Source organism: Sus scrofa, chromosome 3 (genome assembly GCF_000003025.6).
Source record: "Sus scrofa isolate TJ Tabasco breed Duroc chromosome 3, Sscrofa11.1, whole genome shotgun sequence".
NCBI lineage: Eukaryota > Metazoa > Chordata > Mammalia > Artiodactyla > Suidae > Sus > Sus scrofa.
In genome coordinates, this window is record NC_010445.4 from 51977122 (window position 1) to 52003741 (window position 26620).

General features: G+C 40.6%; 1 protein-coding gene across 3 annotated transcripts in view; it reads right to left on the reverse strand.

The window, feature by feature from the left end:
- IL1RL2 (interleukin 1 receptor like 2) overlaps positions 1736-26620 on the reverse strand; it is a 32751-nt gene continuing 7866 nt past the window's right edge. For 2 of the 3 annotated variants that reach the window (XM_021087122.1, XM_021087125.1), the window contains exons 5-11: positions 26038-26197; positions 21816-21890; positions 18213-18342; positions 17120-17256; positions 12934-13077; positions 5452-5613; positions 1736-3323 (exon numbers count right to left, since the gene is read on the reverse strand). In XM_021087122.1, coding sequence (XP_020942781.1) covers positions 2905-3323; positions 5452-5613; positions 12934-13077; positions 17120-17256; positions 18213-18342; positions 21816-21890; positions 26038-26197 — 1227 coding nt within the window. In that variant the 3' untranslated portion in view covers positions 1736-2904. The remainder of the gene's footprint in view (positions 3324-5451; positions 5614-12933; positions 13078-17119; positions 17257-18212; positions 18343-21815; positions 21891-26037; positions 26198-26620) is intronic. The other variant, XM_021087124.1, reaches the window with a different exon arrangement.

Genomic DNA, 26620 nt, shown 5'->3' on the forward strand with positions numbered 1-26620 from the left:
CAGACCAATGGAACAGAAGAGAGGATCCGGAAATAAACCCTGACACCTATGGTCAATTAATCTTTGACAAGGGAGGCAAGAACATAAAATGGGAAAAGGAAAGTCTATTCAGCAAGCATTGCTGGGAAACCTGGACAGCTGCATGCAAAGCAATGAAACTAGAACACACCCTCACACCAGGCACAAAAATAAACTCAAAACGGCTGAAAGACTTAAATACACGACAGGACACCATCAAACTCCTAGAAGAAAACATAGGCAAAACACTCTCTGACATCAACATTATGAATATTTTCTCAGGTCAGTCTCCCAAAGCAATAGAAATTAGAGCAAAAATAAGCCCATGGAACCTAATCAAACTGAAAAGCTTTTGCACAGCAAAGGAAACCCAAAAGGAAAACAAAAAGACAACTTACAGAATGGGAGAAAATAGTTTCAAATGATGCAACTGACAAGGGCTTAATCTCTAGAATATATAAGCAACTTATACAACTCAACAGCAAAAAAACCAATCAATCAATGGAAAAATGGGCAAAAGACCTGAATAGACATTTCTCCATAGAAGATATACAGGTGGCCAACAAACACATGAAAAAATGCTCAACATCGCTGATTAGAAGAGAAATGCAAATCAAAACTACCATGAGATACCACCTCACACCAGTCAGAATGGCCATCATTAATAAATCCACAAATAACAAGTGCTGGAGGGGCTGTGGAGAAAAGGGAACCCTCCTGCACTGCTGGTGGGAATGTCAACTGGTACAGCCACTATGGAGAACAGTTTGGAGATACCTTAGAAATCTATACATAGAACTTCCATATGACCCTGCAATCCCACTCTTGGGCATCTATCCAGACAAAACTCTACTTAAAAGAGACACATGCACCCGCATGTTCATTGCAGCCCTATTCACAATAGCCAGGACATGGAAACAACCCAAATGTCCATCGACAGATGATCGGATTCAGAAGATGTGGAATATATACACAATGGAATACTACTCAGCCATAAAAAAGGATGACATCATGCCATTTGCAGCAACATGGATGGAACTAGAGAATGTCATCCTGAGTGAAATGAGCCAGAAAGACAAAGACAAATACCATATGATATCATTTATAACTGGAATCTAATATCCAGCACAAATGAACATCTCCTCAGAAAAGAAAATCATGGACTTGGAGAAGAGACTTGTGGCTGCCTGATGGGAGGGAGAAGGAGGGATCGGGAGCTTGGGCTTATCAGACACAACTTAGAATAGATTTACAAGGAGATCCTGCTGAGTGGCATTGAGAACTATGTCTAGATACTCATGTTGCAACAGAAGAAAGGGTGGGGGAAAAACTGTAATTGTAATGTACACATGTAAGGATAACCTGACCCCCTTACTGTACAGTGGGAAAATTAAAAAAAAATAAAGAGTGGGTTGATGTTAGTCCAGACCGCATATGATGATGACAAATGTGAAAGACTAGATCATCTGGGGACATAAATCCTAAAGACCAGAAAGGGCCCCTTATCACTAAGGTCTACTGGGCACTCCATGCCATCCATGACCTGTAAAGAAGGGCACAGGCCCACATGATCTTGCTCCCCCCTCCTCACTGAGCCTCTGTCCTCCCCACTCACCTCTCCTGCTCCACCACCCTGATACCTCCTGTTGGGCTCTCTGACTGCATCAGGACCAGACTCAGTCTGCTCACCTGCTATAACACAATACCATAGACCAGGTGGCTTATGAACAAACGCTTTATTTTTCACAGCTTTGGCGGCTGTAGGTGGAGTCTCTCCTCCAGGGTACAGACTTCTCATTATATCCTCTTGTGGTGGGAGGGGTAAGAAAGTTGTTGGAGGGTCTTTTATAAGAGCCCTGATCCAACCTGAGGGCTCCTCCCTCCCAACATAATCACCTCCCAAAGGTCCCGCCTCCTAATATCATGATGTTGGATCTGAGGACTCCAACACATGAATCCTGGAGACACAGACATTCTGCCCATACAGCCGTCTTTGAAGGCTGGTGTTGTCAGCCACAGAAGAAGGTTGGACCACCTCTCAGATCCTCCAGTTAGAGTCTTTGAAAGGAATGCTAAGAGTTTACAGCTCGTTCTCAGTGTTCAAAAGCCTTGTGGCTTGTTACACCAAAAATGACCTGGAAGGAGGGTGCACTGGCTACTGAAAGGTCACCTCATTCATTTGGACTAGAACTACATAATCTCAAGGTGGGAACTGCGTCTCTCACAGGTGGCTCAGTGTTCCAGCTGACATGGGCCAGCTGGAAAAATAAGGGAGTTATTCCTCACTTTGGTTTGATAGGTCAAGTCTTCCAACATCTGGGACCCTCCAGGAGGGTGATTAATGGGCATTCCCAGTGGGGCCACTGTTGGTCCCCATGGGTCTAGATGACCAAGGTGCCAAGACTGAGGTCACAGATATTTATTTGCACTAGAGGAGTGAGAGGGGCTCAGAGGAATAACAAGTATTCCCTGAGGACAAGGGCTGGGCAGGCATGAAAAGAACACACAGTGCCCTCTCCAAGCCCACAGTCTGCCCTCCTATGTACCCTGACTACCCAGGCTCCCAACTGCAGCCCCACAGGGGTCACACCATGTGCCAAACTTCCTGTACAGCTGAACTGTGACTCTACAACCCTATGTGCCCCACGCTCCAGGGCTCAGATGCTAATACTCCATGCTCAGCAAGTATTCACGCATGTTCCAAGCCAGCAGGCTAACAGGAGCTTTGGGAGAGGTGGGGTCTTTCCCTCAAGAAGTAGCTCTGATCAAAATGAGCCAATAAACAGAGGCCTTTTCCCAAGCACCCAAATGCAAGCTTCAAGGGAATGGCCCAAATGTAATGCATCATTGCTTAACTATGAGCCACCCCAGAAGACAAACTCTCCATCACAGGGTGATGAACCCCATGTTGGCCTCCCGCTTGCCAGCTGTGAGGTCACAGGGTGTGTGCTTCAGCAGCTGGACAGGAGATGATGGTGGCCACCTTTTGGGTGGCATGCGATATCTCACTTTTTTCCAAAACTTGGTTTTTGCACACTGTGACTGCTCTGTGAAGTCCCCACTCCACTGGATGGCCCCATGCTTCTGTCTGATGTATTGAAGTGACTCTGGCAGGGCTGTGTAGTCCTTCATCTTCCCCAGCTCAATCAGAATGACCTTTATCCCATCCTGGATGAGAGCATTGTAGACTGCGATTTGTTCTTCTGACATATTCCTTAGTAGGTCCAAGCTCAGTGCTTCAGGAACTATGATGATGATCAGCCTTCTGCACAGCTTGATATTTTCATCAATGACACTGACCACAGCTGGAAATAAAGAATGAAGATGCAGAAGATCTCATGACTCAAACAGTCACAGACCATGAACTACTCAGAACAAGGATCTTATCATATCTAAATTTGTATCTGCAAACTTAGCTGAAGGTCTGGTATATATTAGATGATAAATACTTTTTAAAAAAATAATAGATTTTTAAAGAATAGGACACAGGTAGTTAGCTCAAATGTTGTATTAATCTGCATTTGTGGTTTCCTTTTGTGCATCATAGCTATTGAAATGACTAGGATTTGTAGGTCAAACTTGAAACTAAATAGCATACCCTGATGATTTCTTGGTGAAGGGAGGGGAGAGTTCTGGAAATATCCAACTATGGATAAAACTTGGTCTTTTTTTAAGAAATGAAGACCAAGTTTTATATCCTCCTTATTCTTAGGATATAAGAATAGACTATAACCTTCCCAAGAGCACATCCTTCTCTTTGGCTTACTTATTTTAATATTTACAGTACCTAGAACATTCCCTGGCATATAGCAGGTGCTCAGTAAATATTCGTTGCATAAGTGAGTGACCGCATGAATGAATATTAGTACACTTATGAAATAAGAGCTCTTCCACATGTTTACAACAGGCACTGGATCAAATTTTCATTTCCTCCTGGAGGATGATTTCATAGCTTGAAAAAAATAGGCTGAGATAAGCTATGGATATGAGCAACCTACAAATTCACCGTACATAGAAATTTTTTTAAATGACCCAGAATGGCCCACCAAGTAGAAATCTTGATTTTCTGGTGACTAGAAAGGGATGATTATTTCAAATATTAGCTGTTTGAAAGTTAATAGAGTCTTCTAAGAAAGAGAACATATATGGTAAGAGAGAAATTTTCATCTGTTGAATGTATAATACATATTAAACTCCATACTGGTTCCTGCTAGGTTTTACCTCATTTAATTCTCTCAACTGAGTCATGGAAGTATTCTTAGGCACATTTGACAGAAGAGCTAACTAAGGTTCAAAGATGTTATCTGCATTTCCCAAAGCTGCATTCCTATTAAATGGGAGAAATAAATAAGAAGATGTCGTATATATACACAATGGAATACTACTCATCCATAAAAAAGAACACAATAATGCCATTTGCAGCAACACAGATGGAACTAGGGACTCGCATACTGAGTGAAGATCATATGATATCATTTCTATCTGGAATCTAATATACAGCACAAGTGAAACTTTTTGCAGAAAAGAAAATCGTGGACTTGGAGAATAGACTTGTGGTTGCCAAGGGGGAGGGGGAAGGGGAGGGAGTGGGATGGATTGGGAGCTTGGGGTTAATAGATGCAGACTATTGCCTTTAGAATGGATTAACAATGAGATCCTGTGTAGCACTGGGAACTATGTCTAGTCACTTATGATGGAGCACGATAATGTGAGAAAAAAGAATGTATACATGTATGTGCAACTAGGTCACCATGCTGTACAGTAGAAAAATAATGTATTGGGGAAATAAAAAATATATATAATAATCAAGATAGTGTGGTACTAGCATAAGAATAGAAACATAGATCAGTAGAATATAATAGATATTAAGTCCAGGTATTAACTCATATTTATGGTCAATTGATTTTTAATAAAGGTGCCAAAATTAAAAAAGGAGAAAAAAAAAGATGTTAACTGCATTTCCCAAAGCTGCACTCCTATTAAATGGGAGAAATAAATATATAACTCCTAATTTATTTAGGTGGGGGAGGGCTGGAGGCAGTTGAAGTCTATTAAACCAGGTTTAAATATGAGCTGATTTACATATTCAAACCAACAGAAATTACTCAGCAGTTAGTGTCAAGGATATGACAGCAAATGACCACTTGTCTCTTTTTAGTCATTGACAAGCTATTCATGTAAATGGACCAACTTATCCTTACTCAAAGAGAAAGTCACATGATTTCAACCAGGCCTTCCCATAGGAATGAGTCTAATGAGAGAAGAGAGCTTGGCCTTAACCCCTGTGGCTTGGGAGCAGAGGGGTGGGGAGGTGAAAGTTTCCCTGTAGTTCATGGGAAAGGCAAGCACAGTTCCTGTCATTTGCAAAGGGATGCAAGAGAGGTTCTTTCTTGTTTTATTCATTAGTTTATTTTATACCTCATTTAAACATACCTTGTCCAGGAAATTCATCTCTGCCAAATATAAATAGCTTGTATCCACATTGCTTCTCCAGCACCTCAGGCATAATCTTCAACACAAGTGTGTCCACATCGTGACTCTGGCTTTCTCTTTGAGGCTTGGGGTATAAGACATAGGCATCATACAGCTTCCCATCTGAAAAGGAAATGGGACAAGCTCGTGAGATTATTCCCACCCAATTATCTCATTTTAACAAAGTGAAAATCAGAGTTGCTATCATGATGTCCCTTTTGTTTGTGTTCAGTGGCTTCGGAGTGCCTCGTTGGTTAACTTGGTAACAAGTATTGCATCCTTATTCTTCCATTTTCACTCCACTCTCTTCTAACTTGCATGGCTTTTGAGGCTGAATTAAATGTATTTACCTTTATTTCTCTAGAGGTAAGATGTTTTTTCCTCTGGCTTCCTTCAGGATTTTTTCCCTTATATTTCATTATACAGTTAGAAAATGGTATGCCTAGGTGTAGTTTTGGGGTTTGTTTGTTTGCTTTTGTATTTATCCTAACTGGTATACTCTGGGCTTCCTAAATCTGTGGTTTGGTGTCTGCCATTAATTTGGAGAAATTCTTGGTCTTTAGCATTTCAAATATTTCTGCTCCATTCTTTCTTTCTTCTCCTACCAGTATTCCTATCATACATACATTTCATCTTTATAGTTTTCTCACAGTCATTGGATATTTTGTTCTGTTTTTGTCCCCAGGCTTTGTTCTTTTTGCTTTTCAGTTTTGGAGGTTTTTATTGAGGTATCCTCAAACCCAGAGATTCTTTTCTTAGCTGTGTCAAGTCTACTAATAAGCCCATTGTAAGCTTTCTTCCTTTTTTACTAGTTTTTTTTTTTAATCACTAGCATTTCTTTTTGGTTATTTCCTAGCATTTTCATCTTCTTCCACTGCCCATCTATTCTCACATGGCCTACTTTATCTACAGCCCTTAGCATGCTAGTCATGGTTGTTTTAAATTCAGTCTGATCATTCCAACATCCCTGCCATGTCTGATTCCAATGCTTTCTCCGGCTCTTGACATTATTTTTCCCCCCTTTAGAAATATGCCTCATATTTTTTTCTTGATAATTGGATATGATATACAGGTAAAAAGAAATCACTATAAATAGGCCTTTAGCAATGTGGTGGTGTGGGTGGGGGGAGAGGAAGTGTTCTATAACAGTAGTGTTCTATAACTAGATCTCAGCCTCTCAGTGAGCCTGTGCCTCTGGACTGTGAACTCATCAGATGTTTCTCAGGTTTTTCTCCCCACTTGGTGGGGCAGGATAGCTAGAGACACCTGGAGTTTGGTATATCCCTCTTCTCATGTCAGCTCAGACCTGATAAAACCCCTACAGCTTAGGGTCTCATTAACTAGTGTACCTTGAGAGTAGGCCTTGTTAAAAGCAGTGCTCTGGTGTCTTTCAAAAAGGTTCTTTTCCCCTCCCCCTGATGGAAGCACATAATGGGATTTTTCTCTGATATTTACTGTCAGAAACTGGTTAGGCTCCTGGAAGTAAAACTCACAAAAGTGGGCCTTTCCCCACATCTGCTTATGACTGAGTCCCTGAAAATTGTTCCCAGACCCAACTATAACTTATGTATGTGGAAGCTTCCCTGTACCAATGAGCCATTCTTGGACACCATCAGGGTCTGAGAATTCAACTCCATTCTGACACTTCTACCCAGAAACAGAATCAGATTTCACAAATCAAAGGCTCCATCCCACACGACCACACTCCACTTCAGACACCAGCCACATGTGCTTCTGATCAACTGGCTGAAGACCAGAGGTTCGAACAAGCCTCCCTAATGTAAGCAGCTCTTTGCAGGAAGCAGTTTTTTACAGGAGGCTCTTTTGTCTTGTTGCTCTAGCAAAGCTATATTTGAACAAACCTTTACACCAGATGCCTCCATGCTTAAGTAACCTCCAGCCAAAGTGCACCTTTCAAGTCTTTTGATCACACAGTGCCTTTCCTAACCTGTTGATTCTTGCCTTAGATTAAAGAAGTAGAAAGGAAGAATAAGTAATTAACAGATGACTAGATCTTTTCCTCAGCTTCCCCTTCAGTAATCTCGAGAGCAGTCTGTGTGAAGGAGATTGCATCTCAAGAAAGATCACAAGGAGTCGACAAGCCTGCATGTTATGAGAGGTGGAGAAGACTCTAGCTCCCACCTCAGTGATTAATTGAGATCAATTCCCTTTGAAAACTTTCATGGCTGAGCAAAATCTTCAGAGTTGGTTCTGGGACACCAGTCTGCCTTCTCCCTAGGTAGCTTGTCTCATGAATAAAGCAATCTTTCCCTTCCTAACCAGTGTTTACCCCTCAAGTATTGGCTTTCAAATGGTGAACCACCAAACCAGAGTTTGGTAACTCTAAGAGCAAGACCAGGTTTTTACCTGTGCTCCTGACCCACTGGCTATAAATCAGAGATTCCCGTGATCTCCTCCTTCTTCTTGGGGTCGATTAATTTGCTAGAACAGATCACATATTCAGAGAAACATGCTACTTTCTTGATCACTGATTTATTATACAAGGATATTAAAGGATATGAATTGAGAGTCAGATGGAAGAGATACTTATGACAAGGTATGGGGAAAGGAAACTGATCTCCCATGCCCTCTCCAGGTACACCAGTGGTATTTCCAGTCACACATGCTCTTTCTGAACTTTGCCACACCTCCACAAAAAGGTGGGATATATTTTCCCTCCCTTAGAATTGTGTAACACCCTGCAGCCACCTGACAAATGAATGTGGTAGAACTGTTCCCAGAAATTCAGGATCTGAGTCATAAAAGAGACTATGTCTTTTACCTGGTTCCCTGACCCTTTAAAGGGCTAGCCCCATGCTTTGAGGAAGCCCAAAGTAATAGCCCCCACAGAGAGCTGCTAATTTGGAGAGAAGCTCAGTCTACCGGCCAACAGCCAAAATCAGCTGTCAGCCCTCCAGCTGAGGCCCCAGACATCACGGGGCTGAGAGAGGCCATACCCACATTCCTGACCCACAGAATCTGTAAGCAAAATAAATGCTGGTTTTATGTTACAAAGTTTTGAGGTAATTTCACTCCCAGCCACAGTAACTGGGACATGGATTGAGGAAATAACAATGAATAGCAAGAAATACCAGTGAGTTTGACAGCCCTCAACTGTCTACATCATCGAGAAAATTATAGAGATGTAGACCTCCTAGTGAGTTTGGGGGGGGAAAGTGGACCTTGCTGGCAGAGACACACATGGCCTGCCTCACTGGAACAGTGGGGGGAACAGTACATCCAGGTTCTTACTTAATTCCTTCCACTTTCTAAGGAGGTTCATGCCTACTTTTGATTTTAAAGCATTTGCATATGCTCTCATCAGCTGGTGACAAAAATACAAGAGCTTATTTGAATAAATGAATGTTTAGGAAAGATTTCCTAAAGACTATTCAAGCCCCTGCTTCTCTAGATAGGCCATGGCTAAATATTAAATCTGATCAAACCGGTCCCATCGAAAAATCAGACAGAATCAATTTGGCCTTTGGGTTAAGTGCTCAGACTGAATTGGACGAGTTTGGGGCGTTTTTGCCCTAACATGCATTGAAGAGAAAAGCCACATATACCGTGATTTTACATTTACTAGAGGAATGTTGCAGGCAAGATTTATTATATCACACCCTTCAAAAACAAGATCTCCCTGCCAAAAAATTTTTCCTGGGAGAATGGCTCTGAAAAAGGTCTCATGAACAATTGAAAGAGTTGTGTGAATAGCACCTAGAACCTTCTCATGGTTTTGCCTTCACTTCTGAAGCAAGAGCAACTTTAAAAACCCTAACTCTCCCCCCACATTCTCAGCTTACTTTCCCATCCTACCCTTTGTTCAGTTCACCTATTTTTGTTTCTGTTTTGTCTGCTCTGTATGTATAGTCCCCCAAACCCTATGCGGAATAAGGAGAGGCACAGACATCTTTCTGGAGTAGATTCGTAAAATGATCCTCATGTTTGTGTACACACATGCACAGGAAGACAAGTTTTAAAGTACCTCCTGTGCTTTACAAGACAATACATAAAACTCATGGATTTTAGCCAGGTTTGTCCATGACTTAAGAAAACTGCGAGTTATACACACCTAACTTAATCATGTATGGAGCTTTACTAATGTACTTGGGACAAACAACTTGCTACGAGAAGGACACATTTTGTCTCTCTTCCTCATTTGTATTCGTCCTCCATTACTCTCCATCTTTCCAAAGAACCAGAAAATACCCTTCTGGGACACAAAGCTGGAAACAGCATCTGGGGCTCATCTCTGTCTCATCACTAAATCACCACTAACAGGGTGACAAGTCACCTTTGAAGGGCAATTACAGGACAGTTCTCAGAGACTGTAAGAAATTTAAGCACAAAGGGTGCAGGTACTTCTCGACTTAAAAAGAAGAAGAAAGCGGCTGGCTGACTGTAGGTCTCCAAATCCTCAGCCCACAGGTTCCAAATATGGACAGCAGCCCAGTCTGAGCAGAGGGCAGAGATGCTGGTATGCCCAGCTTCCCCTGATCAGAAGGAGGCAAGATTCCTCCTTTCTCTTCCTGCTACCCTGGACCTCACTAGTGGCAGCCTCGCCACACACTCAGCACTCATGCTCCTGGGATCCCAGTGAGTCAGAGAGGGAGTTCCAGGAATACCACTAAGCTATACAGTCACCTGTCAGTCAACAAAGCATCTCTGGAGAGAAGTGATGCTGCCCTGAAGCCTCTGCTCAATCAGGCGCAGAAGGAGCACAGGCAGGGAGCTCACACAGGACAGACTCTGTAGGGACGACAGCCCAGCTCATCTCCTGCAGCACCAGAAGACCTATGGGCTGCACTGGTTATGCAAAGCTGATTTCTACGAAGTGAATTTTACCATCAAAAAAAGAATTCAGGAGTTCCCATTGTGGCGCAGTGGTTAACGAATCCGACTAGGAACCATGAGGTTGCGGGTTCGGTCCCTGCCCTTGCTCAGTGGGTTAACGATCCGGCGTTGCCGTGAGCTGTGGTGTAGGTCGCAGACACAGCTCGGATCCCGCGTTGCTGTGGCTCTGGCGTAGGCCGGTGGCTACAGCTCCAATTGGACCCCTAGCCTGGGAACCTCCATATGCCGCGAGAGCGGCCCAAGAAATAGCAAAAAGACAAAAAAAAAAAAAAAAAAGAATTCATATGGGAGTTCCCGTCGTGGCTCAGTGGTTAATGATTCCGACTAGGAACCATGAGGTTGCAGGTTCCATCCCTGGCCTTGCTCAGTGGGTTGGGGATCCGGTGTTGCCATGAGCTGTGGTATAGGTTGCAGACGCATCTCAGATCCCGCCTTGCTGTGGCTCTGGTGTAGGCCGGTGGCCACAGCTCTGATTCGACCCCCAGCCGGGGAACCTCCATACGCCTCGGGATCGGCCCAAGAAATAGCGAAAAAAAAAAAAAAGAATTCATATACCAATTGCATTTGTGACAGATATTCATTAATATTTAGACAACATTCCAAATATTTGGTATTATAGACTTTTAAAATTTGAAGGCATAGAAGATGTTGTATTTTGGAAAAGGAATAACTTTCTTTTATATTCTACTTTGTATAGGCTCCTGAGGAAGTCATGCAAGAAGAGTTTAAAAGAATGTTAAATGATCAGTACTAATAAAAAATGATACAAAACAAACTACTGCTTTGGAATGGATAAGCAATGAGATCCTGCTGTATAGCACTGGGAACTATATCTAATCACTTATGATGGAGCATGATGGAGGATAATGCGAGGAAAAGAATGTATATATGTATGTGTGACTGGGTCACTTTGCTGTACAGTAGAAAATTGACAGAACACTGTAAACCAGCTATAATGGAAAAAACAAAAATCATTTGAAAAATTTAAAAACAACTCATAAAACAGAACTAAACTCACAGATTTCAAAATCAAATTTATGTTTACCGTAGGAAAACCATGGGGGAGGGAGGTATAAACTAGGAGAATGGGAATAATGTATATACACTACTATATAGTAGTTAATTAACAAGGACCTACTGTAGAGCACAGGGAAATCTACTCAATAGTTTGTAATAACCTATACGGGAACAATAATGGATATATGTATATATATAACTGATTCACTTTGCTATACACCTGAAACTAATACAGCATTTAAGTCAACTATACTCCAATAAATTTTTTTAAAAAAGAATTTGTTGTTTTCCACATTGCTGAAGGACCATCAATTTTGAACTCTAAAATTTAACTTAAACACCAAGTCAGGACACCTAATCAAACAATCTGGACAAATATGTGTTTTGTATATGCAAAGCAGCCATTTCATGTAAATACTGCATTTCTGTGTAGCAAGGATTCCCAAAACATGCTTGCACCCCACTTCCCTGAGTTTCCGTCAGCACCACAAATCTTTAGACTTGAAAGGGATAATAAGTCTGTGTATCTCCATGCAGGAATGCTGCACAAAACTCTCAGCTCTGTCTCACTTTTTCTATCTGATTAGGAGACATTAATGCAGATTTATTACTTTTTTCAAGAGCTGGATAGATCACATCCATTCTGAGACAAAAAGAAAATAGCACAGTTAAAAGCACAAGGGTAGGAAATGCCTGATCCTCAGATTCAGGATCACACACAGGGCACATCTGTGGTGAAGAGAGCTGGCAGGACAATGGCTCCCCACACCAAACTGGACTGTCAGACACAGCGGCAGGGGCAGCTTGCCAGGACCTTCAGATGACAAGGGATCCCATCTCCACCCCCATGCCCAGGACCCTCAATGCTTTCTTGAACTTCAACTCCCTCCCTCCCACAGGACTCCGTGAGGCAGGTTCTAATCATCCTCCCTCTGTCCCTCCCTCCCTTCCTCCCTCCATCCCTCTATCCCTCATTCCTTCTTTCCTTCTTCCCTCCTTCCCCGCTTTTTTTCCTTCTACCTAGACTTGAGAAAGAGAAGAAATTAAATACGTAAAATCATAGAGTAAGTAGAGGACCCAAGCTCAAATTCGTCTTTCTCTCCAAACTTGAGAGTTGGAAACAAACCCTTTCAGGCACCAAGTACAGGCCCAGAAGGAGCTGCAAACACAGGCAGCCTGTGGTTCTCTGTAACAGAAATTCTGCATGCATGTCTGCTGAGGGGAAGTTGTACCGTGCATGGAGCTCACACTGCTCCAGGAGAAATTTTCTTCCTTTGCAAACACCTCTGTATTTGCAACTTTCCAAAAACGGAAGATTTTAGGAAAGATGATGAAACAGAAGACGATCTGCTTGGTCACTCCCAGCCCGCAAGCCTTATGTGACTGAACAGTGCTGGCAGCCATGGGCAAATCTTTTCTCCGAAGTCTGAGAAGCTCCAGGGAGATCCTTTTCTTTACATTTGCCAACAACATGAAAGGCATACTAATAAAGACAATCAAGTGTATTTACAATGGACATATGGACGAAAGGATACCATTACGGAGCATTTTTCGGTGGCTACCCACACTCACCTTCAGTGGTCCCTACACCATGGAAGGTGCTTCTATACCAAAGTACGATGTCAATCTTAAAGATGCTGTAGATCCATACAGCAGATGCCACCATGCCAGTCAAGACGAGAAGCCCTCCTATCAAGTAAGCTTGAAAATCTGGAACTATAAATGATAGCAAAACAAAGCAAATAAATAAAATAGTACTACAAAGAGTCAATTCTACGTGTTACTTACACAGATCTCATTACACATGCCAAATGGAAATATATTAGGTGACCACAAGGACATTTCTTAAGTATTTCTTGATAATTAAGTAACAGGTATGAGTGGTAGAATAATCTGGTCTGGATCATGAATTTGAGGAAGAAGATGTGCTCTTGGCAGAGGGAACAACAGCAATATTTTTAATAACCTATAAGGGAAAAGAATCTGAAAAAAATATGTGTATGTATGACTGAATCACTATGCTGTACACCTGAAACTAACATGACATCATAAATCAACTATACTTCAATAAAATAGAATGAAATTTTAAAAAAGAAAAAGAAAATGTGCTCTTGGGAACCAGGGGAGGAAAATTCTGCAGACCCCCAGCCCCTGATAGAGGATGCAGCATGGCTCTGACCACATGAGGACTGCTCACCTGTCAAAACACACCTGGCCAGGCCCTCTTTAGTCGGAACTAGACTCTCCAGAGGTGGAACCTGAGCATGTTTATTGGGAAAGCTCCCCAGGTGGCTTTGTTGCACACTCTTGATTAGAATACTGTTATAACCAGCTTCTCAGTTACTCAAAGTTGAGCAACAGGACTCCAATCATAAGAGCCATCCATTGCCTCCCCTCAAAGCCATCTCTGCAGCCACAGAGCCAAACACCAACCTCATCTTCTCTGGGCCAACAGAGTCCAGTTTGGGCTCCCATCTACCAGACACTATCTCAGGAAGGGTGTTTACACATACTCTGTTTGGTGAGCATGTTGCTAGGCAATTAAGGCAAAAGCAGTGGGCAGGGGATGAACAAGGAACAAAACCAGTTCCTCTGGAACTCCAAGCCTCTGAAAACATGCTCCTGCCTATCCAAGAAGAGGAACAACACAGCTTTCCCCTTACCACAGCCCAAAGCTGTGCTGCCAAAGAATGAGGCTCTAGGAAGGAGAGAATTAGAAAAGAGGAAGAGGGAGAGAGGAAAATAAATCCTTCTCATTCTTAGAACCCACCACATCTACCACTTCCTTCATTGGCCCCCTTCCAGGTCCTCCGGTCCCCACTAGAAAGTATGTGTGGGTTTGGGAGGGGTGGGGCTTACTGAAGAGCTGATCACAAACTGCCTTAGGCCACACCCTGTTGCAAACATTTTGCAAAGAAATCCCTATACCCACTTGCATGCCTTTAAATACATGCATAATAAAATGCACTGTGTGCCCCCATATCAATCCCTTGCTTAAGTTCCTGCACAGCCATGTGCATTGGTCCTGACCATGTGCTTGAACCACTAGCTTCTTACTATTTGATGACAAATGATTCCCCTCTTCAATTCCCCACTTCTCTTTGTCCTTGACCAGATCTTGGAACAATAGTGACATTCCTTTGGGAGGACTGTGTAGGGAGACCTTTACTGTCCACTTTGGGAATACTGGAATTGTAAATGGTCATGATAAGAAGACCATGTCCATGACATTTACGAGATTCAAAAAGCTCCTGGTAAGTAAATGGAAGTGATGGCCTGAAATTCTTGAGTTGACCATGCACTGCATTCAGGAATATTGATACTATCTGCTCTGTAAATGAGCTAAAAGACAATGAAGTTTTAAATGGAAAATTCATGAATAAGTTCAAAGGAAGTATGAGCTTTGAAACTGAAATAGGTGAAAAACTAACTAAGACATCAGATACTCTATTTAAGTTGGTATTCATCATTTGGGTCCATAGGGCTATCACCAGCCTTAAAGCCTTAAACTGGTAGCTGAGACCATGTGATGAAAAGAAATCCACAGAAGGACACACCCAACCCAAACAACTCTCTGGAGACCCTGCTTCAGATGAACCAAATAAGATTCACATCTGGAGTGTCTTCAACAAAAGTCAGCAAGTGCAGTGGAGAACCTGTAACCTTACTCTGGTCCCAAGTTAACCAATAAGAGAATTGGATTTAAAAGGGTTTGCTCCTAAGAACTTAAGGAAAACAAAATAAAATGCATGCATCCAAAAATATATTGCATGTGAGGTATGAAAGAAGCATTGTTAGGAACAAAGATAAATTTAGTAGGTGTATGTTTCTTAACTGACCTAAAACAAAGGAGGAAAATCCTTCTCCTGTACAATCAGCAGGTGTTAACTGATGACAGCATTAGCTGCTCTGAGCCTGGACTCTGCCTCAGAATCCTGAACACAGTGCTTCCAGTATCTATAAGTCAGAATTGACATAGAAATCTGCACTAGTCATCCTCAGTCTATGTTACTGGCCAATGAACCCAAACTTGTAGGTTGGGGCAGATTTCAGTTATAGCTGCTTCAGGTCTCATGCAATCTCCAAGGCTTCTGACAGTCAGCCTCTTCTCTTTTCTCTGGGGTGAATGGTGAGGTACTCTCTCCAGCAATTTCACCCCTAATGATATTTCACAGGGGAAGACTTTGACCTGAGTACCAGGACAAATTTTCAGAAACTTCTATGGCAGCATGATTTGTTAACAGTCCCAAACCAGAAGCAACTCAAAGGATACATATTTACAGTAGAATGGATACACTGTAATCTAGTTATTTAATGGAGTAGGATTCAGCAAAGAAAAAGAATGAACTGCAGATATGCTACACCACTGATGCATCAGGAAGAGAAGTGACACATAAAAAACATGCAATTCTCTTTAAATAAAGTTCAAAATCAGCACAGTAAGCAGTTGGAAAGGCAGGGCTGCCACATGGGAAGGAAGAATACTGTTGGAGATGTAGAATTTGTACTCACAAAGGGCTGACAGTTGAAGGCATGAGAAGTTGGGTGGTTATCAGGGAGCAGGATGCAGAAAGAGAAGCTCTGATGACAGAATCTCAAGAATCACTTCAGGTGCCATAGAAATGGGATGCACACAACTGATTGGGAGAAAGTGATTCCAAATGACTTTCTATGACAAGGAAAAGCCATGGAGAAGAAGGAAAAAAAGGACAGTGATGGCTGCTGAGCCAAGGCTCCTTCTAAGTGAGGCATCCTAGAGGGCTCCCCATAGTCCAGAGTAAGGAGGGCAGATGTACAGGAAAGGCATCAGTTTGGGGAGGACGGCAGCATGAACTTTGCCTCCAGATTATGGAAGTGGGGTGCGGAAAGACCACACTCAGGACAGCAGGTGCTATGGAACCACACCTACTGATGGCTATTCAAAGAGAAGGATGGACACTCATGGGGGCAGGGACCTGACACATTTGCTGGCTCAACAGAGCAACCACTGAACCACCATTTTACATTAAGTTCTAGAAAAATATTTCTAGTAAGACTTTAGCTATATGCATGCAAGCATGGGTTGCACTGATCCTTAAGGGATGCTGGTAAATCCAAGCTCTCTCTCTTGTGTGTAGCTATCAAAAAAAAGTTGATATTAATAGAATTTTTTAAAAAGCTGTCTGATAAACCACATACCAACCTCTTACAAGGTATTTCAAACACTTGCCATGAAATGTGAAGAACTTAAAGCTGTTCTCAAGATGATGATTTAATTCTTCTCTATCTACTCTCTGGTTCCAAACCCTCCAACGGATAATCAACACATTCTCTATAGTGTTAAGTGTACAATACACATACACACATGGAGTTTGAAGCCCTCCTGCTTAAATATAAGAATTCAGCCTCTAGAAATAATTTTACAATTACATGATAAAAATATACATTGGCATTTTCTTTCTATATCGCATGATTTATAATCACCTTTAAGCTGAAAAACCACAAGAACATGATTATAAAAGTTGAGCTAGGAGGTTTAATAAAGACTTCTGTTTTCTAGAATTTTGATGCACAAAATCTCACTGTATATCAATACGGCACTTTCTAATGACACGCTAGTGAAGTCATAGCCTGACTCCAAGAACATTATCAGATGGAAATGAGGTTTTTCCCTAGATTTTCTATTGACTTTCCCTATTTCATACCACTCGGCTGCCTCACACCAAACATTTAATGTCACTCCTTTTTCACATGCGTTTCCTCCCCACTGGAACATTACCTGGGAGTTTTAATATAAAGTAAGCGGCAGACACTCCAGCATGGCATGTGAAAGGGTGGCCATAATCTTCCATTTTCACTTCTAAGAAGGTTATGTTCACGGTATAAAAAATATGTTCTGGAAAAATGGTGTGGTTTCTATAAAAGAAAAGAGCCAATCATTACTACTTATGTGAGTTACATTTACCCAACATATTTTATAACCTTTTGTCTGGAGAATAAAGTTCTTTCCTGGAAAACACTTGGAGCCATCACTTTACACTAAGAATGCCCCCACTGGGAGTTCCCACTGTGGCTCATCAGTAACGAACCTGACTAGTATCCATGAGGATGTGGGTTCAATCCTTGGCCTCGCTCAGTGGGTTAAGGATCCAGTGTTGCCATGAGCTGTGGTATAGGTCACAGACGGGGTCCGAATCCCATGTTGCTATGGCTGTGGCTTCAGCTACAGCTCTGACTCAACCCCTAGCCTGGGAATTTCCATATGCGGCAGATGCAGCCCTAAAAAAAAAAAAAAAAAAAAAAAAAGCAGAAGAAAGATTTATTTGAGCCTATATTAGGTTCCAGATATAAGTGAAATCATATGGTATTTGTCTTTCTCTTTCTGAGTTACTTCACTTAGTATGAGAGTCTCTAGTTCCATCCATGTTGCTGCAAATGGCATTATTGTGTTCTTTTTTATGGTTGAGTAGTATTCCATTGTGTATATATATATATATATACACACCACATCTTCTTAATCCAATTGTCCATCAATGGACATTTAGGTGAAAATCATGGACATGGAGAACAGACTTGTGGTTGCCAAGAGGGAGGGGGAGGGAGTAGGAGGGACTGGGAATTTGGGGTTAATAGATACAAACTATAGCCTTTGGAATGGATAAGCAATGGGATCCTGCTAAACAGCACTGGGAACTCTGTCTGGTCACTTGTGATGCAGCATGATAATGTGAGAAAAATAGAATGTATACATGTATGTGTGAATGGGCCAACTTTCTGTGCAGCAGAAAATTGACAGAACACTGTAAATCAGCTATAATGGAAAAAATAAAAATCATTATAAAAAAGAAGCAGAAGAAAAGAAAAACACCCACTCAATTCCTTCCTGAACTCGTTTGGATTCACTGTAGTAATTATCCACCAAAGTGTTATTGACCCTCCAGCAGCGTGGATTCGTGTTATCCCGCGAGTCTGTTATATTGCAGTCCACGATGAGGGTGGAGCCTGTAAGATCAAACTCATAAACATATGATGAAAACTCTACCCCAAATGACCTGCTTAGCAGAGGCACCTTGCTTCTGAGAACTGAGTGACTTTCAATTACCAAAACTTCCCCCTGAGGTCAATGTTTATCCACTTTATTCTCTCCCCGGACAGAGATGACAAGGACAAGAGGCCCGCCAAGATGCCTAGGGTACAGACATAGGAATAAGCTGCCAAATGCCACTAGTTTCACTTCAATGTTTCCCACAATGTCAGGGACACAAAAGCTACATCTTCTCTTTGTACTCTTGCAAAAAGCCTCACAGTTTACAAAGTGTGGCACATACAATTTCTCTTTCAGTCTTTCTGTCGTCAAAGCACTCCTACAAGGCAGAAAAGAGGTGGTTCTATCATCTCCGTCTTACAGAAGAGAACACTGAGCTTCTTACAGATCAAGTGACTTGTCCAAGGTCACACATCAGAGGAAGGAATGAAACATGAACTCTGGTTTTCTAATTCCAAACCCAGTGATAGTTCTACTTCATCATTTGCCACCTTACACTTCCAACTCTTTCCCTTATTCTGTCTCCGCACACTTTGCTAAATTATATTTACTGAATTTATATTTCAATTCTTTTGCCCCAAGAATCTAATACAGTTCATGTATCTACTACGTAAAAAAAAAAAGTACTATACTTCTAAGTAGTCTACTTTAAGGTTTTTTGTTTTTTTTTTTTTTTTTTTTTTGGTCTTTTTGTCTTTTTAGGGCTGCACCTGAGACATATGGAGGTTCTCAGTCTAGGGGTCTAATTGGATCTGTAGCCACCAATTAGTAAATTTTTAGTAAATCTTGAATTCTGGTGTCATATCTTCCCATCTAGTTCTTCTTCATTAAAAGTGTCTTAACTCGTTCAATCTTTGCATTTTCATGCCGATGTTACAATCAACATATCAAATTCTACAAAAACCAAAATCTGCTGGGGTTTGACTTTCTTCCTCAAAACAAAGAAAAAGTGTTCAGGATTTCAGCCTTGAATGTGTTGTTTCTACAGGTTTCTAAAAATAGATTCTTCAAAATTAAAGACATTCTCTTCCATACCTAACTTTAAAAGAGTTTTTTTGTTTTTAATAATGAATTTCTTGTTCAAGTTTTCCAAATGACTTTTAGGTATTTATGAGGTAAGTGTATTACTTTTCTCCTTTAGTTTGTTTATGCAAAAGAAAAGGATGAAACTACTTTGCATTGTTCCATATAACCCAAATTTAGTTCTTTATGTATATTGTTAAAATGTATGTATGTTATTTTGCTAGTAATTTGCTTTAAATTTTTCGTCTGTGTTTATGAATGGGATTTGGCCTGAAATTTTCCTTTGTAATAATATCTTTGTTGGGTTTGAGTGTCAAGGTTTTCCTGACCTAATAAAATGAGTCAAGGACTGCTTCCTCTTTTTCGCCCCTCTGAAACAATTTGTTGAAAACTGATGTTCTTTCTTACTTTCTTTATTAAATATTTTGTGGAATTCTCCAGTAAAGCCAACTGAATCCAGAATTTTGTTTGTGGGAAGATTTTAAATTTATTTAACAGTTATATGACTATCTTCCTCTCTCAAGGCTTACATCTCTTCTCAGTTATCGAAACACCATGGCTAGACTTTTCAAAGACAGGAGAGGGGAAGAAATTTAATTAGGATACTTAATAACAGGCGCACTTATCTTTTCTAGGTGTAAATGAAATCCACTAGGGTATTCACATGGAGACTGATATGCAGACAAATATCCTTTATTATGAGAATTACAGTTTCCTTGAAAATTCGGAACTGAAGTGTTCTCCTTAAATCATGTTGGTCCATAGCCTATAAAACAAATTATATCTCCTTTCTAATTCTATTTGTTGTTGTTGTTGTTTTCTTATAATAACTTCATTATTTTTTACTCTTATCTTTGTGGAATGAACCATCAGCCACATTTCAAGAACTTTGACATGTTCTCTCTGCCATAATTTTCTAAATACTCTGTACCTCTGGCTTTGGCTTTAATCTAACCAAGAAAGTTAATAATTAGAAGATGAATTTGTTGTTGCTTAACTTTTTTAATTAGTGGATTTTGTTTTTGTTGGATTTGTCATTGTTTTGACTTTAGCCGTAAATTTCTAGACTAACTGCATTGTGATTATACCATATAGTGTGTATAATTTCCTCTTTTGGGACTCTGAGTTCTTCACTGATAATTATGAGTGTTATCTAGTAAATATATTAGTCTTACTATATTACTAGACCATTTTAGATCCTTATTTGACTAGAAAATTTGCCAAAACCAGAGTATATTATAATTTCCCACTATAATTGAAACACTTGTATTGTCTTGTGGTATTGTCCTTGTATTTCTAAGAGTTCAGGTTTATATACATAATTTTTCTTTTTTATGGCTGCATCTGCAACTTTTGGAAGTTCCTGGGCTAGGGGTCAAATCGGAGCTGCAGTTGTGGCCTAAGCCACAGCCAGGGCAGCACTGGATCTGAGCCATATCTGCAAACGACATGGCAGGTTGTGGCAATGCTGGATCCTTAACACACTGAGCAAAGCCAGGGGTCATATCCCCATCCTCACAGAGACAGTATCAGGTCTCTAACACCTAGCCACAGCAGTAACTCCAGCTTTATATAATTTGATTCACAGCTATTTGACACATAAAATTTTTTATTTGGGAGGTATAATTTTTATTTGTATAAAATGATTCAATCTGTCATTTGCCTTTTTGCTTTGAAAGATATATTATCAGATTGAAAGATAAACATTGCAAATCTGATTTCTTTGTATTGCTTACTGTATGCAAACATTATGGATAACTTGCTTATGTATTGATTATTTAATCATCTAGGTCATGTATTCTTAGATTTGTATCTTTTGAGGAGATACAGATTAGACTTTAATATGCAACTCAACTTGATTGTCTGTCTTCTAAAAAGGACTTTTTTCTTTAGAAGCTACTCAACATGTTTTTACTAGTGATTACTTTTAATTTAAAAAATAACTTGATTCCTTTTTTCCCATTTAGATTACAAAATTAGGCAATGTTTATTGATTCCTTCCTATGTAAAATAAGGAATATAACATAGTAACTTCCCTTACTCCTTTCATATACTTCCTAGTGTGAGATAATGTAACACAGAACTCTTGATCGACATTACTTAATAGCAATTTGATGTTATGTATCATATCTTTCAAGACCTATTGGTCTTTGCATAAATAGATTTACAATAATATTTAGACTTCTAGTGATTGCTGCCAGACTTTTCACATCACAAATTCCTCAGCCTTCAGCTCTGTGATTTTTGACTTTGATACTTCTCCAGATTGGCTCAGGTATATCCAAAGTGGGGAACTGGATGTGTATAGGATGTGTCTTGATCATTGAAGTTCAAAAAATCCCAAGGATATGTGGACATAATGATTTGGGCGCTTAGTGATTTCAATGGCTTCAATAACTTTACTTACCAGGTTTTACTTCAATTGAATTGTTTTTAGGATACATGATCTTAGGGATTCTTCTTCCATTTCCCACTCTTTCTGCTAAGAAACCATACACACATGAAATTGTATTAGAAATATCCCCAAATACTCGAATGCAGTAGTACATAAGGAAAACATGACAAAGAGCAGACTTTCAATAAACATTGGTCAAGAAAAAACAAAATTCACGGTGTCAAAAATATCACACCATATATGCATATTTTTAAAGCAGAAATCATTGAATTGCTAAGGAAAAAAAATCATCTAAAATCTGGGCTACCAAGAGAGTTTACTTCACCATTATATGTTGGACATGAATATAAACTGATGAGATTGTATAGTAAATTCTCATTGCCTAATCATTCCATACACTTTTTTTTTTTTTGGCTTTTTAGGGCCACACCTGTAGCATATGGAGGTTCCAAGGCTAGGGGTTGAATTGGAGAATTAGAGCTACAGATGCCAGCCTACACCACAGCCACAGCAATGCAGGATCCAAGTCACCCCTGCAACCTACACCACAGCTCCCGTCAACGATGGATCCCTAACACACTGAGCGAGAGCAGGGATCAAACCCACATTCTCATGGATACTAGTCAGGCTCATTACCCCTGAGCCACATGGGAACTTTCTCCATACACTTCTCAAGCAGTGGCAATTAGCAAAGCTCTGGCCTGAGTCCTAGAGAGAAATAGTGACCCTAACAGTCTATCCTCAGCTCTACTTTTTCATTCTCCAACCCTGCTCTTCCCAATTCTTCACAGTTCTTCCTCTCCTGTTATTCTTCAGTTTTATCATTCCTCCACCCCACTTTACAACTGTATTCCTCTCCACCCCTTTTTCTCCATATCTTCCCTTATATATTTTTATACCAATATTTAGCAATCACCCTCTAAATCCCACATTCCTCCTCTATATTTGGGGTGGGAAGTGGAAAAGTTTGAGGGAACCTACAAAAATGCAAAAATATATGTCCTTCATGATGGCAATAATTGCACATTCTATAAACTCAGTTTGTCCCCAAAAGAAGTCATCACTGGCCAGTTAATGTACCACCTTCTCCTCTATCACACACATTGAAAATCTTGAAGTCATTCTAAGTAAGCGCTTTTTTCCCCACCCTCTTCAGTTGATCATCATAAAGCCAAACGAATTTTACCTCTTAACATTTCTCAGTCTGTGCCTCCTTCTTAATTTCTAAGCCCTATTTTCTACTCTCTACTCTTTCCCCCAGAACTCTCATTCACATCCACCTCTTCAATTATTATCTAATGGCCAAGGACTGTGGAAGTAGTATCTCTAAGCTCCAGACCTGTATAGGCCCTGGCCTCCTTGACATCTCATGTCACCAAGTAGTCAACTTACCATGACCAAACTCATGCTCTCACTTCTAAATCCAGTTTTCCTCCAGAGAGTTATCTTATTCCCTTGAAGAAGAATCACCATCCAAAAGGCTCAATGTCTTTGACCTCACTACATCCATCAGTCCATATTCAACACAACATTAAGGTGGGTTTTACCTCCCAAAATGTCTTGAATCAATGCATCTCTCTCCATCTTTAGGGCCAGTGTGTTACCTATGCCTATCTAATGATTCATTTGCATTTCTGCACCTGCCCCCCCCCCATAAGCACTATTCTTACCTCCATAGCCATCGTTCTGTGCACAGAAGCCAAATCTGTCTTTCAGAAATGTAAACAAATCACGCTATTCTTCTGCTTTCAACCCCTCTGGCTGCTTCCCATTGTCCTTAGAAGAAAATCCATACACCCAACTTTGGACTGCATGTCCCTACCTAATGTTGGCCCCCAAATGCTTCTCCAGTCTCATTACCTACCATGATCTCCCTCACTCAGTATCATTCCAGCCAACCTTCCTACTTTCCATTCTTCAGACACATCATAGTCTGACTTGTTATAAGCCTTCACTTCAGCTGCCCCCTCAGTCTGGAAAAATCTCACTCATTTCATCACTTAATGCTTCCTGATGATCAGTATAACTATTGTCAGGAGGCGTTCCTTTACCCACTGCCTTCTCAACAGGCTCTTCTCTGTTTGATCTCCTATTTTCCTTTCTGTCATTGCCTTAATCTCCTTGGCAATTTTATATCTCAGTATTGGATTATCTGATCAACCTCTGCCTCCCCTTTCTGCTCAGACTTTGAAGCTCCATCAGAGAGGTGGTCATGGCTATTTGCCTCACCATTGTGGTCTTTCTGCCCAGCACAGGACCTGGCCTTATTTGGGCACTCAGTATAAAGTCACTAAATTACTGCCTAAAGAAGAATCTCTTTCTACCTAAGAACCACTCCACCCAAGAAATGTGTGTCCAGAATTGTGATGTTGTAGTAGCTTCCTACATGGTCTCCAGGACTCAAGACCCTCTTTAACTCATTCTTAAACCATCTCAGGACTGATCTCGCCCATCACAAATGCAGCTTCAAGACTCTGCACTTGCATTCATCCAAGGGCTCTTCAGGAGCTATATGGTGAAGCTTGCATATGATGCCCTCCTCCCCTTGAAATTTCCCCTGTTTGACTCCATGGTCTCAGCTCCCAGCACTCCTTGGTTCACAGTTCTTCATGCCCCAACAAAATTACTTAGGTCCAACATGAACTACAATTGTAGACACTTCTATGCTTTGTCTTAGACTCTTATCTCTGCCCCTCCTCCCTCTTCTTTGCTTCTATAAATCCTATTCATCCTTCAAAATTCAGCTGAGAAGATATTTCCTCTTGGAAGCCTTCCAAGATCATTTAATTACTTGCCAACTGCATGACTACTTCTGTTTTTTTGTTTTGTTTTGTTTTTTTTGCTGCTGCACAGACACTGTCTATAACTCTTTTTTTTAACCACATAATGCTAAGATGATCCATTTATATTTCAGCTCCTCTACAACCAGGCTAAGAGCTTCTCAATAGAAGAAATATTTTTTAAAATGTTTTAATGATCAGGTTTTAACCAATTTGACATGTAATAGATTGTAAATAAATGTTTATTGCAATAATATAAAATATAGATTACTGGACTCAATGATCTCTTGAGGTAGCCTTCATTTTGCCACTGGAATTTCATTTTATAAAAATTCCCTTAACTACCAATGTAAGACTAAGGCATAAGAGTAGTCAACCATTCAGTTAATCAATAGATCTGCACCTCATCTAGGCTAGGCCCTGAGCTACATGTTAGGGATTCAACTGTGAACAAGACAAGGTGCTACTTTTGGAGACATGTCAGTTATCATAAATTCCAAGGGCATAAAAATCATAAAAACCTAATACAATTAAGTTTCTTAAGGGTTCCTGGTGGGAAGCAGGAAGCTACTCATGCTGAACACATCCCCCAAAAGAGCCACATTATAAAGAAATTGCTAAATATCCCCCTGTATTTTGAACTCTGGCAGAAATCAGTGATAAACACGAAGGTCCAGGTCAAAGAAATACTTTGCCCTCCATTCCTTCTATTTATAGTAAATTAGAAAACAGCTCTACTGAAAGAAGAGCAAAGGCAACACAGAAATATCCTTGTTGAATGTGCTCGGAAGAAGAAAGGCTCGAAGGCCTGGGCCCTGGCCCTGTTTCTCTCACTAACCAGCTTTGTAATCATCAGTAAGTCACTTCCCTTCCTGGTTTCTATAAAGTTAATGGCTTGAGCTAAATTATTCTTAGGGTGTCTTCTACCCCTAAGATTCTGCTGTCAAGTCTCCAGGTCTCACGTGAAAGAAAACTGGCTGCTCTGGGCTGAGAACTGAAGCCCTATGAGCATTAGGTGTCCTGGAACCAAGTTCAAGGGCATTGAACTCAGCTGTGCCTGAAGCAGGAGAGGCTGAAGCTGGAATGGCACACACAATAGTCACACCAGCGAAGGTGGTGGGAAGAAGAGCCGTATCAGTGACATCTGCCACTGGCTGAACACTTGTACTTTTCCAGGTGTTGCAGGAGCTACTCCATTTACATGGTCTCATTTCCTTTCTAGGAATAAACCAAGAGTTTTGAGTCTTGTGTTTTGTTTTGTTTTGTTTTGTTTTCAGATGAGAAAATTAAACTTCTCTTTCAATCCACTCTTCCTACCCTCTCATTCTACTAATGATGAGTTGGAGAGCCTCAAACCTTCAGGAAAATCTAGATCAAGAAAGGCTTCTGCCCAAAGCCATACATCTCACACAAAGCTAAGAGGCAGTTAAGCTGATGGATATGAGTGTACTTACTGATATCCACAGAAATGCTATTTAAAATGGTATGCTGTTTCTCTGCGTACGTGAGCTTGGCTTGACATGCGTAGTTCCCTCTGTCCTCTGCTGAGACATTCTTCACCAGAAGCTTTTTTTCCTTAGAGATAAACCGCTCTTCTTTAATCTCTTTACAATCCTAAATTTAAAAACGATTCAATTCAATGACTATTTGGGGATCTCAGTTACATTCCTGATTAGCACCATCCATGAACAATGGAGAGACAAGAAAGCTATCTGCTCTCTAGACCTTGTGTAAATTATAATCTAACTGAAGGTATATATAAAAAACACTATGGTGATTTTTTTAAGGTAATTTCTTTTTTTAATTTTTTTTATTACTCAAATGTATTTATCACATCTATAGTTGTATAATGATCATAACAATCTGATTTCACAGGATTTCCATCCCACAGCCCAAGCACCACTACGGTGATTTGACAAAGACTATTCTACAGGCTACAATGACTGCTATAAATATGAAGCCAACTAGGAGTTGGAAGGAGAGAAGCTTATGCAGGCTGGAAGGAAGACCTTGTGGAGGAGGATTAGGCTTGGTCCA